The 18,582-nt window shown below is 44.3% G+C and overlaps 1 protein-coding gene across 2 annotated transcripts in view; it reads left to right on the top strand.

The window, feature by feature from the left end:
• Positions 1-18,582, top strand: part of LOC142557040 (lipid scramblase CLPTM1L) — a 63,412-nt gene that overhangs the window by 6,593 nt on the left and 38,237 nt on the right. The window contains exons 4-5 of one of the 2 annotated variants that reach the window (XM_075668590.1): positions 4,733-4,958; positions 18,251-18,384. In XM_075668590.1, the coding sequence (XP_075524705.1) occupies positions 4,733-4,958; positions 18,251-18,384 (360 nt within the window). The remainder of the gene's footprint in view (positions 1-4,732; positions 4,959-18,250; positions 18,385-18,582) is intronic. The other variant, XM_075668595.1, reaches the window with a different exon arrangement.

The raw sequence follows: 18,582 nt of genomic DNA, 5'->3' as shown, positions 1-18,582 counted from the left end.
AGTGGTGCTCCAGATATCCTGAAGAAATTTGGTTTTTTGGGTGCTACATGTTCTTTTGTACAATCATTCAGGCACCTTCCGGTTCATTCACTGTAACATCTACTGCAGGGCAGCAGAATCTTGGAAACTATGCCTTGTTTGCACAACAAGTACTTGGTCTTGTGTTCTTTTGTGCATTTTGTTGGGTCACACTCTTCATTGGGTCACAGTCTTCATTGTCCTGGCAGCACATCAAATATGCTTTGTGCAGTTCAGAACAAATGACTTGCACTTTGGCTGTTGCTGCTATTTTAATGCGATAGCGTTAAGGAGCCCGTGTCGCAGAAAATCCAGCATCCGGCGTCAGATGTCGCACCGACAAAAATATTTTTGAACCACGTACACTCAGGCCTTCCATACGATGCAAGGAATTGACTGAACTAACTGAATTTCTCAAGCTAAAATACGTAGAAAAATCGTAAACTACGACTTGCACACAACCTACAGGCATGGTAGCTCTCGTATTGTAATTTTACTATACAAGAAAACATAATTCTGTTACACAAATACTCAAAGAAATCCCTTCAAACACACAAACCGGCTGCAGCATCCGCCATTTTGCGTGTGCCGGCGCGATGGGTGTCTTGGGGCCACGGAGCGGCGCACCCGGTTCCTTGTATTAACTCCAGCTGGCGCTCGCCTCCACCGCATCGCAGCCCATGCAAGAGGCCGTGGTTCCACCACAAAGCTCGCCTTCATGCATAGCATTCGCGGCAAGCGTTTCCAGGTAAACATTACGGTTACATACGCTCCAGTTGCCAGGAAGCGTGAGAAGCAGTCAGGGATCTTTGAATGCTATCGCATTCCACTCTTAAAGGCGAAGTTTAAGCGTCCTCCAATTTTTCTTCAGGTGCTGGCTTATTCCATGTATATACAGTTTGAGTGCTAAGTACTTATTCCTGTGGTCATCAGCCGCAGCAGTGTTGCTGATCTAGCTCTCTTGCTTGAACTGATGCAAAATGCTTTGACATGTGGCTGTTAGAAAGGTTTTTGGATCCCCTGTTTCTCGAAACTTCACTGTCTGTGTCTTGAGACTGAGCTTGTTTGTCGCAATACCTTTTAATGATATAAGTCGTTTCTGGCATGACATATCCGACCTCACCGGCCACTACCTGGCAGTGATTGCCATGATAGCCAATTTTCTTTTCTCAGTTTTGGGATGTACCTAGTTGTAGCTAAAGAACTGCTTCTTCGTAATGGTCATACTTGAAGTAAATATGACCATTACTGAAACACAATACCAAGACAAGGTATCTAATTCTCTTGCAGTAATTCCCAAGTGACGACAAACTCTGCTGCATGTGTTGAAGGCAGTAACTATTGCATCCTTGCAGCTTCCTCCTTCTTCTGAACCTTCTTAGCTAAGGGCCAAAAAATCATCAAACTATCCGTAGACAGTGACAACTCTGTTATCATCTAATATACTTTTGTTTTCCCAAAGGCTGCCAAAAAGATGTAAAGATTAGCCATTACTCATGAACCAATGCAGATGGTGATTTCTAGGTAAGCTGCTAGTGTTTACAAAATGGAAGTCTGGCTCATGCCAGCTGCATTTTGGAAACAATACATAAAAATCGCTCTGCATGTGTCAGAACCATATCCGTGATCATATCTGAGAAGGAGAAGCGATTTTTTATTTTTTAGCTGTATGTGAACAATGTTTCTGGCTCATCACAGACGAGGTGCTGTTCATTATGCGTGGGCAGCCTTTATTCTGTGTTCCTGCCTGTCATGTTCGTCTACCTCCTGTGACACATAGTCATCCTTTTATCTTTATCTGCTGAATCCAAACAGCTGTGCCGGGGCAGAGCAGTTGCTAGCAATTAGTGCATGGCTAGATGTGCCTGCAGCCAACATCACCACCACCACACTCTGTCTCCAGTGTTTCTCCACAGAACACTGCATTTCTCATCCCGAGTGTTGTGTTTAACATCCCTTAGATGAGATTTGCACCACTCATTGTGCTATTTGCTCTGCCTGATGGCATCATACAGCAGCTGCATGGTACCTATAGTTGTTGGTCATGAATGGAGACCAAAGCAAGCAGCACCTTCATGCTTATATCTACATGCAGCATACTATCACGAAGCTTGTAGCATGTATTTAGCTTTTTATTGTGGTGGGCACTAAAAGGAAATAACTGAATGCAAAAAAAACATAAGTTTTGCTCAAGCAAAAGTTGAAAAACTTCTAAGCAGTTTCTTTTTTTTCGTGATGCAAGTTGGCAGTGCAGTGCAATGGGAGTAAATGAATGAACAATAAAACACACAGGAAATGCTCGGTACTCTCAACTAAACGAAATTTATAGGCAACGGCTTATACACATGAGTAAATGACGAAAAGGCACCAAATCAAAACATTCAGGATTTAAAGCTACTCGGACGACCACCACGCTGTTAAGGTAGTCGGGCAGCAAAGCCATAAATGATGATTAACCCATCGTGATGTAGTTGGAAATCATTAGTCACATGCACTTTATTATTAGTCACAGGCACTTTACCTAATTATTATCATAATGTTTCAACGGCCTGCACCGCTACTTCGTGCAACAATGAAGAGTGGACCAGAGAGCAGAGAAATGCACTTAACTGCACTTACGCTGCGCCTCGTATGCATGCTGCTCTTCCAAGAGTCCTCACTATACGTGGCCTCCCCATTGCGCTGTCGCAACACAAATCAGTTGCAACGGGGGTTCTTCTGTTATATAAGAAAGTGGAGTTATATCACTCCCTGCTTCGTATGCTACAGTTGCCGCTTCCCAGCAACTGCAGTTCATGCAACCGTAATCTTTACCGGGAAACGCTTGCGGCGAACACTGTGCGTGAAGGCGAGCTTTCTGGTTCCTTTTTTTTCCCACATGGCCAGCGCCACCGCTGCTGCGAATGCGCTGAGGCGATCACCATCTGCTGGTGCGGCAAACAACCCAGTGGCGCGTGCCTCCCGCTGATGTTGCGGGCGGGTGGGCGGAGGGAGGGTCGGTCGGTCGGTCGGTCGGTCGGTCGGTCGGTCGGTCGGTCGGTCGGGCGGGCGGGCGGGCGGGCGGGCGGGCGGGCGGGCGGGCGGGCGGGCGGGCGGGCGGTTGTGCCACCAAGCTCTTGCTATTATACTGCCTAATGTCCTACCTAGGTTCAAAAAATGAAGAAAAGAAAAAAAAACTATGCACTCCCAGAACCAAATTTTTTGATCCCCTATTGCGAAGTTTGCTTTTGTATGTCTCCATTCTTTGTCGTTTCCCTACTTTTCTTCCACCAATCTTCCATTCGCTTCTTACTGATCTCTGTTGCGGACATGTTTACTTTTCCACAGCTCTCGCTGAACCCAAGGGCTTCAAGGAGGCCAGTGGTGCCTAAATGGACCGCTGGGCAGATGTCTTCACATTCTAATAAAACATGCTCCATTGTTTCCCTAGCTTTACAGCAGCAAGCACATGCTACTTCTTCCTTCTTATATATATCGCTTTATAGGTGCGTGTTCTAAGGCGTCCCGATCTCGCTTCGAAAAGTAATGAGCTTCCCTTTGAGTTATAAATTGTTTCTTTCCTGATTTCGTTTTTTCCTCTTAAGTAGTTACTCATGGCAGGTTTCTTTTCCGTTGCCGCCACCCGTGAGATTATTTCAGCCTCTCTGACTTTCCGCTTGACATTCTTTGTTGCTGTGTTACCCACCCTACAGGCCGCATACTTGCTGGTAAGCTTCCTAGTTCTTTTCCTCCACTGTGAATCAATGTTTTTCCTGTACAGATACCTGAACACTCTCCCAGCCCATTTACTTTCTTCCCTATTGCTCATTCGTTCTTCATAATCAATTTTACTGCGAGCTTCCCTCACTTCAAAACTACTCCAGCCCATATCACCCTGCACAGCTTCATTTGTAGTCTTCCCGTGAGCGCCCAATGCGACGTGACCCACTGACCTTTGGTTCACATCAAGTTCTGATTGTACCCCTGATTTAAAGCAAACAATCGCATTTCCAAAAGTAAGTCCTGGAACCATTACACTTTTCCACATACCTCGGAGCACCTCGTACCCATTGTATCACCATGGCGCTCTGTGCTTCATTATGGCTGCATTTCTCTTCCCCTTCACTGTTATTGTTTTTTCCTGTGTTTCCATATATCTATTGCCCTTGTTTATCCATATACCAAGGTATTTATATTCTGTTACCCGAGGTATTTCCTGGCCCTGTATCGCCACTGTCTCTTCACTGTTTTCATTGAATACCATAACTGATTTTCTAACATTAAATTTGGATATGCGGAGGCACATGCACAGTGGGGCCACCTCATGGATGAGGTGGTGCCACTGTGCATGGGATATGTAGGTGTATTTCCTGAAAATCAAGTTGTTGAAGTTAGCGCATTTAGGTGTCGTCTCCCTTCCGTCCTTGTTTGCTGGCGCTAAATATGCTTTCAGATGACAGACCCCTTGGGAGGTAGAGCTATACAGCTTCGTGTAAAATACACATGGCAGGTAAGGACAAGCTAGTCACAAGAGTTTTATTCTGGTAAGCTAAAACACCTCCTTTTCAGGTGGTGCTCAAATTCGTCAAAGGACAGCGCACAAATCTATCCCAGTGTCACGTTGGCCTAGTGTATGCACATTGTGGTTTTGTTATCCATATTTTCCAGCAACCTACGTTTCCATGTTGATCACTACTACTTTACTAAAAACAACAATTTTTTTCTAATTTGACAGAGACATCAATCTGACGCTCCCACGCAAGACTTTAAGGAATGGAACATTGGATGCTTATGTGTTGCTGTTGGAGCGCAAAAAAAGGGAGTCTGTGAAGTCACTAGAACAAGTGATGAGTGCCTCAACTGTCAGCATAAGTAGCAACCCTCTTACTCGCTACTTGGTTCCGACTGAAGAGGAGATCCAGCTCATCAAATCCTTCAAGTCTAATACACCACCAGTAAGTGTAAGCGCTACATTATGGCTTGAATAAATTCCCATGGTTATACATATTTGTTCATAAGGTTTTAGTACTTAAAATGTCAGTATCAATTTTCAGCAGGTTAACATGAACAAGAGCGCTTTGGGGGGGGGCAAGTGAGTGCACGTCTCCTTTAACCCGGTGGTGGCTGTGCATGGCTGTCCGTGCTGCTGAATGCATACACGGCCTGTGCGCCCTATTATGAGGTAATCTGCAGTGAGTGCAAAAACACTCATGTACTACTAGATTTAGGTGCACGTTAATGAACCTGAGGTGGTCAAAATTTTTATCCACAGTCCCCCACTATTGTATGCCTCATAATCAGATCGTGGTTTTGGCATAGAAAGTCCCACCATTCTTTTTTTTTTAAGTTTTCAACCAAAATAGTCTAAAGCAATTTTGCTTTACTGTACAGTCTTCTTTCTCGGGAGCTATTGGAGCCAGGGCAACAAAACTTGTCTGCAATATAGATGTATACTTTTTGTGTCTGTATTGCAGAATTCTCCCTAGTAGTGCCGTGCCCTAGTATACCCAACCTGGTGCAGATGCACACCCTTGTCTTGTCTTGAGTAAAGCCAAAGCTGTGATTTTGTAGCAGTGTCTGCCGCTCAATTCTAGGCGACTTTTGTTATCACAGTTCATGGCCTGCCTATCCCATTAAAATAATCTGGGTGGAGTGTCGCTCTGACCATTGATGAAGTGGAAAAAGGAATAGCATTTGAAAAGGCAGCGCTATAAAATCGTTACCCAGTCGCACTTTCTGCACGCTCTCTGCCTCTGCCGAGGTGATTTACAAACGTGAACCATCCTTATACTGGTTGTGCCTACATAGCAGTTGCTTTAACTAAAATTGTATGGCAGGTTTATATAACAGATGGTGTGAAATAGCTTATGTGTTGGTGTTGCTTGCGTCTTGTCATGTTTTCCAACATGACGGAGTTGCTCAAAAAGCCTGCATGTTATCTTTTTAATGGTACGGAAATTCAAAGACTATGAACTCTGATTCAGAGGACTTCAATGTTGATTACAAGGTGTCTTCAAGTGATTTCAAACATAATGGGCTATACCAGGTGAACAGGCTTCCCTTCGGGGTCTCATCGGCATGAGCAATTTTCCAACGAGCCATTGAGGAAATGCTAGCCAACACAACAGAAATGTAAGCATTCAAGATAACATAGTTGTTACCAGAAAAGACGAACAAGAGAAATTGCGAAATCTGGACGCAGCAATGAAAGTTAGCAGTCTGCGTCTTGGAAGGGAAGGGCGCTGGTTCTTGAAAGACTAATCAGTTACTTGGGACACTGCTAGACAGAAAGGGCATCTGCCCTCGTCCCAGGAAAGTGGATGCAATTCTACATGCCACGGCACCAGAAAATATGAAAGAACCTTGCTCATTTTTCCGACTCATAAACTGTGACAGGAAATTCATAAAAATACTTCCGACATACCTCCCCTGCTTCACGAGCTCCTAAAGAAAGAAACGAAATGGAAATAAATGAAGGCATGTCAGTGATTATTCAAGAAATCAAAAGAAAGGCTCAGTAACGAGACGATGCTGATCCATTATGACCGTGCTGCTTCACTGGAATTGCACAGTGATGCATCCAGCCACGACATTGGAGCGGTATTGCAACTTGTACCTTATTTATTAGAATATAAGGCAAGGTTTTTCTCCAGAAACTGTAGTGTTGAAGTCAACCTCGGCCTTATGTAGATAGCTGATAGATGTAGTTACTGTTTCAAAATGGCAGAAGCAGTGCTACATTTCTGGCGATCCACATTTTAGATTGCAGCTCAAATTGTAGCAACTGATAAACCTTGGCAAGTGAAGGATTACCGTATTTTCGTGCATTTAACCTGTGCCAAGAATTATAAAAATTTAACAGTAATGGCAGGGTGCAAGTTATATGCTCATTTGCCTTAAGGTGTGGCTTCATAGCAGTGTGCATTTCCCCTTATGATGTGGCTTCATGGTAGTGCAGTGCACGCTGCCATAAAGCCACACCATAATATGCGACTCGTACTGCTATAAACTTGCACCTCAAGGCAAAATTAGTGTGTAACCCACACCGATTATTTGGGGGTTTTCAATGATTCAGTATTTCGGTCAATCCCTGCCGAGTCTGAATAATCCATTGGCTATTCTATCTTGCCTTATTAGTTTGCATACTTAAGGTTCTTTTTCTCGAGCCCACCAACCGGCACTCTCGCCTTACAATTGTGACTACCTTATAATTGAATCAATATTGTGACACGCTGACGAAGAAGACGTTTTAAGCTTGGTCCGAAGAAGACCACGCTCTGGACTTCGCACTGTCTACCATCTTGTCAGCTACTACAATTAGTGTAGGTATCCTATAAATATATTTCTGACTTCTTTTAACCCCATAGCATTTTTGGTGGAGGTTGCAGGATCAATATCAAGACGTATTTACGCAGCGGGCACTCCTTGGCTGCGTCTACAATGCCAGCTTAAGGTGATGATGCTTCGGGCACATCGGTATCCAAGCCCACCGTCATTCTTGCGCAACCCCACGACCCAGGAACCTTTTCTGGCGCAAACAACACCGATGTTGAAGATTAACTTCAACTATATGAGTGGGTGAGCGCCAGCAACCTCAGGGACCAGACCATCATGCTCACTAATTTGATATTTTACCTCGCGGGACCGGCACGCGTCTCGTTTCAGACCCACAAGGAGGAACTTACTAGCTGGAGCATTTATAAACAGAAGCTCCAGGATTTATTTGGCAAGCCTATTGGACGTCATTGCGCTGCCCAAAAAGACCTCGCCTCACGTGTCCAGACGTGCACTGAATCTTACCTCACGTACATCCAGGACGTGCTCACTCTGTGCCGCAAAACGGATCCAAAGACATCCAAACCTGATAAAGTCTCACATGTCATTAAGGGCATAGGATGACGCCTTCCACCTCCTTGTGTTCAAGAATTATTCCTCTGTGCAAGCCATTATTTCTGAATGCTGGTGGTTTGAAAAAGCCAAGAGTCACCACATTGCCCACCCATTTCCCTGCCTTCCCAACACGGCTGCTACGTCCACCTGCGAAGACCTCCGCAGTCCGCCCACGCCCTAGTTGCTCTGATTTCATCGTAAACATAATCCGACTTGAAATAGAAGGCGCATCTCCTGTCATGACCCCAACCCATGGCTCTGACAATTGGCAGATGACCGTCTCACTAATCCAGTTTGTCATGCACCAGGAATTGGCCAACGTTGGCTTGACCAAAGTCTGCTCAATTGATCGGCCTGAATACACTTCGTCGAGCACTGTCATACGCAACTGCAACCTGAATGCTCCTACGCAATATTGCAACCCGGTCGAATGGCGCACTAGAGACGACAAGCCTATATGCTTCACTTGTGGCTATATCGGCCATATTTCACATCACTGCCACTATTAGTGGAATTCGACCCCCTGGCCCTACCTCCCATTCCACAGCCCTCATGCTGCTCCTCGCTTCCCTCTGCAAAAAATGCAGCCTGTAAATTCTGGTGATATTTCTCTGCCCACCTGATCTAGCCACTCTCCTTCACCACATTGCCGCTTCTCCCAATATCGCCCATCTCGTCGATCGCCATCCCCTAACTCCTTCCGGCACACACTTCTGGAAAACTAATGGGTGCAGCAACTGGAGGTGCTGCTGCCAAAATGACCCGACGCAAAAATCCTCTTCTGACCTTGCCCAAACATCGGAACCTCATTAAAGTGAACGTGGATGGTGTACCTGTTACGGTTCTAATTGACACTGGCGCGCACGTATCTGTGATGAATGCTAAGCTTCGGAATCGTCTCAAGAAAGTCCTCACTCCTGCCCCATCGCCTGTGGTCCAAGTCGCTGACGGTGGAACATCAGCCGTTATTGGCATGTGTCTGGCTCGCATGAGTGTCGCTAGACATCATACTTCTGTTTTATTTTACGTTCTAGAACACTGGCCCTCACGACCTTGTCCTGGGAATTGACTTCCTGTCTGCTCCTTCCACTTTGATAGACTGTTCTGCTGGTTCGCTCTACCTGCTGCTATTCACCCTCCCGATAGTGCTCCGATACGACTATGTTCCTCAGAGCATATTCGCCTTCCTCACCGTGCCGTTACCTACATAGGTGTTTCACCCGTTCTACCTGTACCAGACAGTGACTACATCATATCCCCTAATCCGCATGTCCTGCTCTCGCATACTGCCGCTTTTCCTCACACCGGCATTACCATTTCGGACAACATGTTCTGCCTTCCGCTTGTGAACTTTGGACTTTGTACACAAATGCTCCCGCACAGAATATCCCTGGTGCAAACCACGCCAGCCCGAGACTACCACATTTCGGCTTTAACTTGTGACAGCTCCTCGTGTGCAACTCTTGCTTTGCCTTTTGCCCCTTCAGATTTAAATTCCCTAATGAAGATGATTGCTCCCGACCTTCCGCCTCAGTGTGCTCAAGAACTACATTGCCTCCTTGCCTCATACTGGGACATATCCGACCTTGGAGAGCGCCCTCTAGGACAAATATCTGTTGTAAAACATCGAATAAATACCGGTGAAGTAAGCCCAATTAATCGGTGACCCTACCGCGTCTCGCTACTGAGCGACACATCATCCAACGTGAAGTTAACAAGATGCTTTCTCGTAACATCATTGAACCTTCTTGCAGCCCATGGGCATCCCCTGTTGTACTAGTTAAAAAGGACAACAGTTCACGATTTTGCGTGGACCTCAACAAGGTCACAAAGAGGGATGTCTATCCACTACCACACATTGACGATGCCCTGAATTGTCTGCATGGAGCACAATATTATTCGTCCATCGACCTTCGCTCTGGCTACTGGCAAATTGTCGTAAATGACATGGACCGCCTTCATTTGGGGCCCTGAGCAAGCTGGTGCTTTCACCGAGCTGATTGGGCAGCTTACTTCCCCTCCCATTTTTGCTCACTTTGATGCATCAGCTCCAGCAGAAGTCTGCACCGATGCCAGTGGCCACGGTATTGGAGCTATCTTGGTTCAGAAACAAGGGCGAGAATGTGTTATTGCCTACGCCAGCCACCTTCTTTCCCCTGCTGAGCGCAAGTATTCTATCACCAAACGCGAGTGTCTGGCTCTCGTTTGGGCAGTGGGTAAATTCCGCCCCTATTTGTACAGCCGGCAATTTACAGTCATCACTGATCCCCACGCTCTATGTTGGCTTTTGCCCCTGAAAGATCCTTCAGTGCGCCTTTGCTGCTGGCCTCTCTGTGCCATCAAGAATACAACTATTCATTTGTATACAAGACCGGCCGGTTACATCAACGTGCGGACTGCTTGTCGCGCCATCCTGTCGACCCACCTGATGTTTCTATGACCGGCATACCTATCATCATTCTCTCTCTGGCTGCTTTTTGCGATATTGGAGCAGAACAACATCAAGACACCTCCTTACAAGACCTTATTCAACGGCTGACTTCAACAACGCCCGATCCTTCCCTTCGCATATTTGAACTTCATGATAGCATATTGTACCGCTCTAACACGTGCCCAGACGGCCCTGACCGACTCTTCGTTGTGCTAGAGCAACTTTTCAGACTGTTCTCGCCCAGCTTCATGATGTACCAACTGCCGGTCACCTTAGCATGTCCCGGACTTATGAGTGCATTTGCGGGCACTTCTTTTGGCCTGGTCTATACCGTGACGTCTGCCGTTATATTGCTACATGTGACATTTGTCAATGATGCAAAAAGCCGACTACACTCCCTGCTGGTCGCCTTCAACCACTTGACATACCATCTGAACCATTCTTCCGTGTACGTGTTGACCTTTTAGGCCCTTTTCCTACGTCTGCTTCAGGAAACAAGTGGATTGCTGTAGCAACAGACTACGCCACCCAGCATGCAATCTACACAGGCTCTTCCGACAAGCTATGCAACCAATGTCGCCAACTTCCTCCTAGAGAACATCATCCTTCGCCATGGTGCCCCTCGACAGCTCCTCACTGAACAAGGCCGCTACCTTCTTTCTAAAGTTGTCAATGACATTCTGCACTCGTGTGTTACTAAACACAAACTTGCTACTGCTTACCATCCACAAACGAATGGTCTAACTGAGCATCTAAACTGAACCCTTACTGACATGCTGTCCATGTATGTCTCCGCTGACCATCGCAACTGGGACGTTGCATTGCCGTTCGTTACTTTCGCCTATAATTCGTCTAGTCATGATATCGCAGGCTTCTCTCCATTCTTCCTCTTGTTTGGCCGTGACCCTATGCTACCTTTCGACACCGTTCTGCCTGCTAGTCTGAATATCACATCTGAGTACGCCCGTGAAGCCATATTCAAAGCACAAGAAGCACGCAATACTGCCATACGTCGACATGTGGAGTCACAGGACAATCAGCGGTGCTTATATGACACCCGCCATTGTGATGTCCATTACACACCGGGTGCCATGGTTCTCCTTTGGTCACCGTGGCGACGCGTTGGCCTCTCGTAGAAGTTACTTTCATGCTACTCTGGCCCTTACTGTGTCTTGCGTCAAGTAACTCACGTCACGTACGAAATCGCCCCTCTTGAGCCAACCATGGCTCAGCATCGCTCCGCCGTGGTCCACGTCGCACTTCTCAAGTCGTATCACTCGACCGCCTCCTAACCAGCACTGAGCCGGTGCTTCAGCTGCTGGGGGTCATGTGACACACTGACAAAGAAGACGTTTTAAGCTTGGTCCAAAGAAGACAACACTCTGGACTGTCTACCATCTTGTCAGCTGCTACGATTATTGTAAATATCCTGTAAATATACTGACTTCTTTTAACCTCGTAACATTTTGATACCGCCGCATCAAGGGAAAAACACCCATTACATTTGCGTCCAGGATGCTAACAAAAAGTGAGTCAATTTATTCTCAAATTAATAAGGAAACATTGAGCCTAGTCTAAGGCGTAAAGAAGTTTCGTCAGTACCTATGTGAACAGAAATTTACCTTGTTGACAGACCAAAAGCCTCTTAAGTCAGTATTTAATCCATCCAAGAACATACCAACCGCAGCAGCTGCATAAATACAGAGATGCGCGATAATCTTGTCAGGATACTTCTTTGAGATAAAGCATGCCCCTAGCAACAAGAACATAGCAAATGCGCTGTCCAGACTACCCATAGCCAAGAAAGGCAAAACAGAAAACGAAACTGTTAATGAAATTGCATGCATGCACATATTCAAATTTGGAATTCTACCTCTGATCCACAAACACTTTAGCTCAGAAACAAGAAAAAACAAGACCTTGTCATAGGTTTTACGGTTAACTATGGAAGGATGGCCTGAGCATGTTGGCTCAGAGGATCTCAAACCATACTTCAGACGAAGAGCAGAGCACACTGTCGAGGTCGATTGTGTATTGTATGCAATGACAGTGATCATTCCTGCAAAATACAGAGATATCAAGGGCACATTGGAATGGCCAAAATGAAAGGACTAGCCAGCTATTACATATAGTGGCCAAAACTAGATCGAGACGTCACAAGAATCGGTTAAGGGGGCCCTGAACCACTTTTTATCGAAGTCGAGAAATGCATTTGAAGTTAAAATAAACTATTTCAGAAATACTTCAGCGCAAAAAGTACTTAACGCGTTCAGCAGAAGCAGAGTTATTGGCAATGAAACACCCCCTTCGCAGTGCTTCCACTCTTTCTTCAATGACTTGCACTGCGAAGGCTATGGCAGAGTGGAGTGTGCCCACAACACTCCGCCTACTGAACGTCAACATGGAGCGCAGTTCAAATTTGGTTTTGAATGTTGACATAGACACGCCACTACTTCTGATTTTTAAATTTCTCTTTAAATAATAAGGCTAAAATTAAATTAGTTTTGAGCTTATTTGTTAATGGTTGCACATAACGGGCAATGCATGCAGGGTCCTTTGTTATTGGGTTTTGTATTTTTTAAAATTCCCTATAGTAAATAATGCTATTTTGAGAGAGTAAATCTTGGAGAAACTTGGTTTTATTCTTGTCTGTCAGAAAATGAGGGGTTTTGTTATTCAGCCGCGCAGTGTTTGGAATTTTTCTTGTAACTTTTGCAAATGATTAACACAAGCCTTCCTTTGTACATACCCAGAATATGTTATGGCAAATAGAGCCACTCGCAAATCATGTGACAAACTCATCTCTACAAATCCTCGTTGCCAGGGGCATTACTAAGACATTTAAAAGAAACCCCAGTAACAAAAACAAGAAATAGAGACAAGTCTGGCAACCCCTTCTTCATTCTGTTCTCTGATTTTGTTAACAAGGGAAAAAAGCAGTGTATGTATGCATGATTCGCAGAAGGTGTGGTGCTTTCCATCATATTAGCAAGGCCATATAATTGTTGACGTACGTTGTCATGTGCATTGGAAGTATTCAGCTGTCCATCCTAGACCTGTTGGGCCTTCAGTTCTTCTCTGTTGTTGTCCTGTTTTACTGGTTAGCATTATACATTCTTGCAACAAAATTACTGGAATACCAACTAGGTGAATCAGCCACCCTTTCTTGTATGCAATGTATATGGTTAAACATCCTCTCAATGTCACAGCTACCATTCGCAATGTAGAGAAACGTCAGAACTGTGTTAATTAGTTTCTCAGTGCATTACCGCCATTTACATCTATGCACCTGTAGGAAATGTGATGCAATGCTCCATTATTGTATCCTTGTAAACGCGGCTATTGAAAAACCAAGAAGCTTTTGTCAGCAGGCGCTGAGCTTAGAATCTTATATGTGCCGGTATATGTGCGCGCTGCATTTAGTTTGAAATTTCAGCTGTTTCGCGGCATGCAGCGGTGCAATACCTTGCAGATGCGATCGCCAGTGTTCATTGTATACACTGCGCTTGTCTGTTTAAAATGGCCAAACCTGGTGAGGGGCCCTTTAAAGGGCTAAGTCTAAACAAAAAGCCATGATTTGGTGAAGTCATCTAAAACATCCATGTGCTTTGTGAATTAAGGCAATTGAAGTATGGCTATTAGAGTTTTCGCTTCCACACCAGTAGAAACTTATCAGTTGAGCTAAATGTTAATGATTCTCAAAACTTCAAAGTATTGTGATATGGGAACCTGTGTTTGTTATTTACTGAATTCTTATTCTGCAGTCACCTTTCATGTTTTTGGTTTGTGAAGGCACATAGTTTATTAATATTAAGCTTCTTCTTCTCAGCCATATTATTATTGCAGAACGTTATTATTGCATATTGCGTATTAAGTAATCTATACATACATACATACATACATACATACATACATACATACATACATACATACATACATACATACATACATTTCTTGTTTGTGAAGGTGCATAGTTTATTAATATTAAACTTCTTAACCATGTTATTATTGCAGAACATTATTATTGCATATTGCGTAACAAGTAATACATACATACATACTGCCTAAGACCCCATATGAGAGGTCGGCAGTACTCCTGAAATAAATAAATAATAATACAGACACGCACGCACATACACACACGCACGCACGCACATACATACACACACATACATACATATAAGCTGTCCCAACTATCGTGCACCAAGATTTTAAAATATACAAATGACATGTAGCTGGACAGAACCAAGGTAATGTTGTTTGCCGTCGCTTGGAGAGACTCAGATGATTTTTTGCATCCCACCTAATTACATAATTAGTCTTAATTAATGAACTTCTCAAATATTATAATTGGATGAAAAGTGTCAATGAGAAAATTATGGAGCAACAAACTCCCGATACAACTTTCTGTTGCTTAATACGTGCTACATAAGTGTTTTTCTGAGCGTGAAAGAAACCCGCGAATACACGCAAAATGCCTCGAGTGGCCGGTCACGCTGCAATTTTGCGTGTACGAGGTTCGTTTGTTAAGTATGGTAAAAATACAAGCGATGGCGCTACAATTCTGTTTTCTTCTAAGTGACATGCGAGAACCGCCCTTCATATGACGGCAGAACTTGTTTATGCTAGTACCGACAGTTAGTAAGCTTCCGACAGCCATTGGCACTGAGCTGTGTAGTGATTCCCGCCAGAATGGAAAAAGAGGAATTTCGAGCAGTGATCAAACATTTTTATTTAAACACTGGGTGGCTGCCCAAATTAAAGCCAAGTTGAGCAAAGTTCATGGAGACTGAACCATCACTGAAGGCCATTTACTACTCGATAAATGAATTCAAATGTGGCCGAACTTCGACGCAAGATAAAACATGTCCCAGGCATCCAGTGGAGGTCACCACGCCATAAATGGTATCGAAAATTCATGGAATTGTCATGGAAGGCGGCCGAGTGAAGGTACGTGAGATAGCTGAAATTGTAGGCATCTCGGCAAAGAGAGTTCACAATATTCTTCATGAGAAATTGCAGATGAAGAAGGTCTTTGCACGTTGGGTGCCGCAACTGCTGACCATTGACCAAAAGCGCATGAGGCAGACATCTTGAAGCAGTGTTTATCAATGCTCGATCGCAATCCGTAGGACATTTGGCGTCGATTTGTGACAGTTGACGAGACGTGGATATATTATTACACTCCAGAGTCTAAAGAGCAGTCAAAGCAATGGACTGGGCCTGATGAAGTTGCTCCAAAAAAGGCAAAGACTGTTTGTTCAGACAGAAAGCTGATGGCGACTGTCTTTTGGGATTCACAAGGAATAATCTTTGTAGACTACTTACAAAATAGCAAAACGATAACAGGACTGGAAAAAAGGATTGCGCACTAAATGACATGGGTTAGCATGGAAAAAACTCCTCTTTCACGAAGACAATGCTCCGCCTCACAGATCGCTCGTTGCATTGGCCAAATTGCAAAAGTTAGGCTTCGAGGTTCTGCCTCATCCACCCTATTCTCCGGATTTGGCCCATGCGACTTTTTTCACTTTCCAAACCTGAAGAATTGGCTAGGTGGAAAAAATTTTCTTCACATGAAGAGGTTATCTAAGTGGTAAATGACTACTTCAAGGGCCTTGAGACATCACTTTGTTTCTGAGGGGATAAAAAAATTGGATCACCGCTGGAAGAAGTGTGTAGAGCTGGAAGGGAACTATATGTTGAAAAATAAAATATTGTTTTCGGCAAACATAGTATCTTTAATTGCTTTTTACCACACTTATCAAATGAATGTCATATTTGCGGGCTTTTTCACACTCGGAAAAACACTCTTATGTAGCCCGTATTGAGCAACAGAAAGCTGTAGCAAGAGTTTTTCATGTTGCTGTACAATTTTTCTCATTTACACTTTTCATCTAATTATATTTGAGCAGTTGATTGATAATTAAGGCTAATTATGTAATTAATAGATAGTTCAAGTGGTTGAGGAGTTCTATAGAGATTTATACAGTACCAGTGGCACCCACGACGATAGTGGAAGAGAGAATAGCCTAGAGGAATTCGAAATCCCACAGGTAACGCCAGAAGAAGTAAAGAAAGCCTTAGGAGCTATGCAAAGGGGGAAGGCAGCTGGGGAGGATCAGGTAACAGCAGATTTGTTGAAGGATGGTGGTCAGATTGTTCTAGAGAAACTGGCCACCCTGTATACGCAATGCCTCATAACCTCGAGCGTACCGGAATCTTGGAAGAACGCTAACATAATCCTAATCCATAAGAAAGGGGACGCCAAAGACTTGAAAAATTATAGACCGATCAGCTTACTGTCCGTTGCCTACAAAGTATTTACTAAGGTAATCGCAAATAGAATCAGGAACACCTTAGACTTCTGTCAACCAAAGGACCAGGCAGGATTCCGTAAAGGCTACTCAACAATAGACCATATTCACACTATCAATCAAGTGATAGAGAAATGTGCAGAATATAACCAACCGTTATATATAGCTTTCATTGATTACGAGAAAGCGTTTGATTCAGTCGAAACCTCAGCAATCATGGAGGCATTACGGAATCAGGGTGTAGATGAGCCATATGTAAAGATACTGGAAGATATCTATAGCGGCTCCACAGCCACCGTAGTCCTCCACAAAGAAAGCAACAAAATCCCTATAAAGAAAGGCGTCAGACAGGGAGATACGATATCTCCAATGCTATTCACAGCATGTTTACAGGAGGTATTCAGAGGCCTGGAGTGGGAAGAATTGGGGATAAAAGTTGATGGAGAATACCTTAGCAACTTGCGATTCGCTGATGATATTGCCTTGCTTAGTAACTCAGGAGACCAATTGCAATGCATGCTCACTGACCTGGAGAGGCAAAGCAGAAGGGTGGGTCTGAAAATTAATCTGCAGAAAACTAAAGTAATGTTTAACAGGCTCGGAAGAGAACAGCAGTTTACGATAGGTAGCGAAGCACTGGAAGGGGTAAGGGACTACATCTACTTAGGGCAGGTAGTGACCACGGATCCGGATCATGAGACTGAAATAACCAGAAGAATAAGAATGGGCTGGGGTGCGTTTGGCAGGCATTCTCAAATCATGAACAGCAGGATGCCACTATCCCTCAAAAGGAAAGTGTATAACAGCTGTGTGTTACCAGTACTCACATATGGGGCAGAAACCTGGAGACTTACGAAAAGGGTTCTGCTGAAATTGAGGACGACGCAATGAGCTATGGAAAGAAGAATGATGGGTGTGACATTAAGGGATAAGAAAAGAGCAGATTGGGTGAGGCAACAAACGCGGGTAAACGACATCTTAGTTGAAATCAAGAAAAAGAAATGGGCATGGGCCGGACATGTAATGAGGAGGGAAGATAACCGATGGTCACTAAGGGTTACGGACTGGATTCCAAGGGAAGGGATGCGTAGCAGGGGGCGGCAGAAAGTTAGGTGGGCGGATGACATTAAGACGTTTGCAGGGACAACATGGCCACAATTAGTACATGACCGGGGTAGTTGGAGAAGTATGGGAGAGGCCTTTGCCCTGCAGTGGGCGTAACTTGGCTGATGATGATGATGATGATGATGATGATGTAATTAGGCAGAATGCAAAAAATAATCTGAATATATCCAAGCAATGGCAAGCAACATTACCTTTGTACTGTCAAGCTATGTGGCATTTGCATATTTTTAAACCTTGGTGCATGATAGTTGGGACACGCACACACACTGTTATATAGGTCACTCTGTTCTAAAGGTCGTGAACTGCACAGATCACAATACAACTGAGGCAGACATTCTTTCATTACTTACCCTGCTGTTCTTGGTATTTTGGAAAATTTACGAGGGAATTCATGCATGCTCTTTCTTTGTGATCTGTAACCCTTTATCAGCTATGCAGAATCTGCACAGTGCAGTATGCCTTAGCATTTTGGTATTTCTTTACTCCTCAGACACCGCCTTCTGCTGAAGCACTCGAAAGTAAACCAGTTACCCACTGGAACCCACGGGTTGAAGTGAACATCCTGAGTGACCCATTCCCCATCAAAGCCAACCAGATTCCTGGTGAGATAGCCCACTTGCTTCAGTAAGTCTTATTTATTTTGTCATAGCCAACCAATCAAATATAGTAAATTAGCTTTAGCCTATGCATTTCACAAAGATGAACTAAGCTGACTGATTCCTTGGTGTTCTTACATCTCATTGTGGCACTTGGGATTTGATTTGGGGAACACTAGTGGAGGGCTACATATTAATTTTGACAAACTGAGATTTTTTAAAGGGC

The sequence above is a fragment of the Dermacentor variabilis genome, chromosome 1 (genome assembly GCF_050947875.1).
Source record: "Dermacentor variabilis isolate Ectoservices chromosome 1, ASM5094787v1, whole genome shotgun sequence".
In the NCBI taxonomy this organism is placed as follows: domain Eukaryota; kingdom Metazoa; phylum Arthropoda; class Arachnida; order Ixodida; family Ixodidae; genus Dermacentor; species Dermacentor variabilis.
This window is presented reverse-complemented; position numbering and strand designations above follow the sequence as displayed.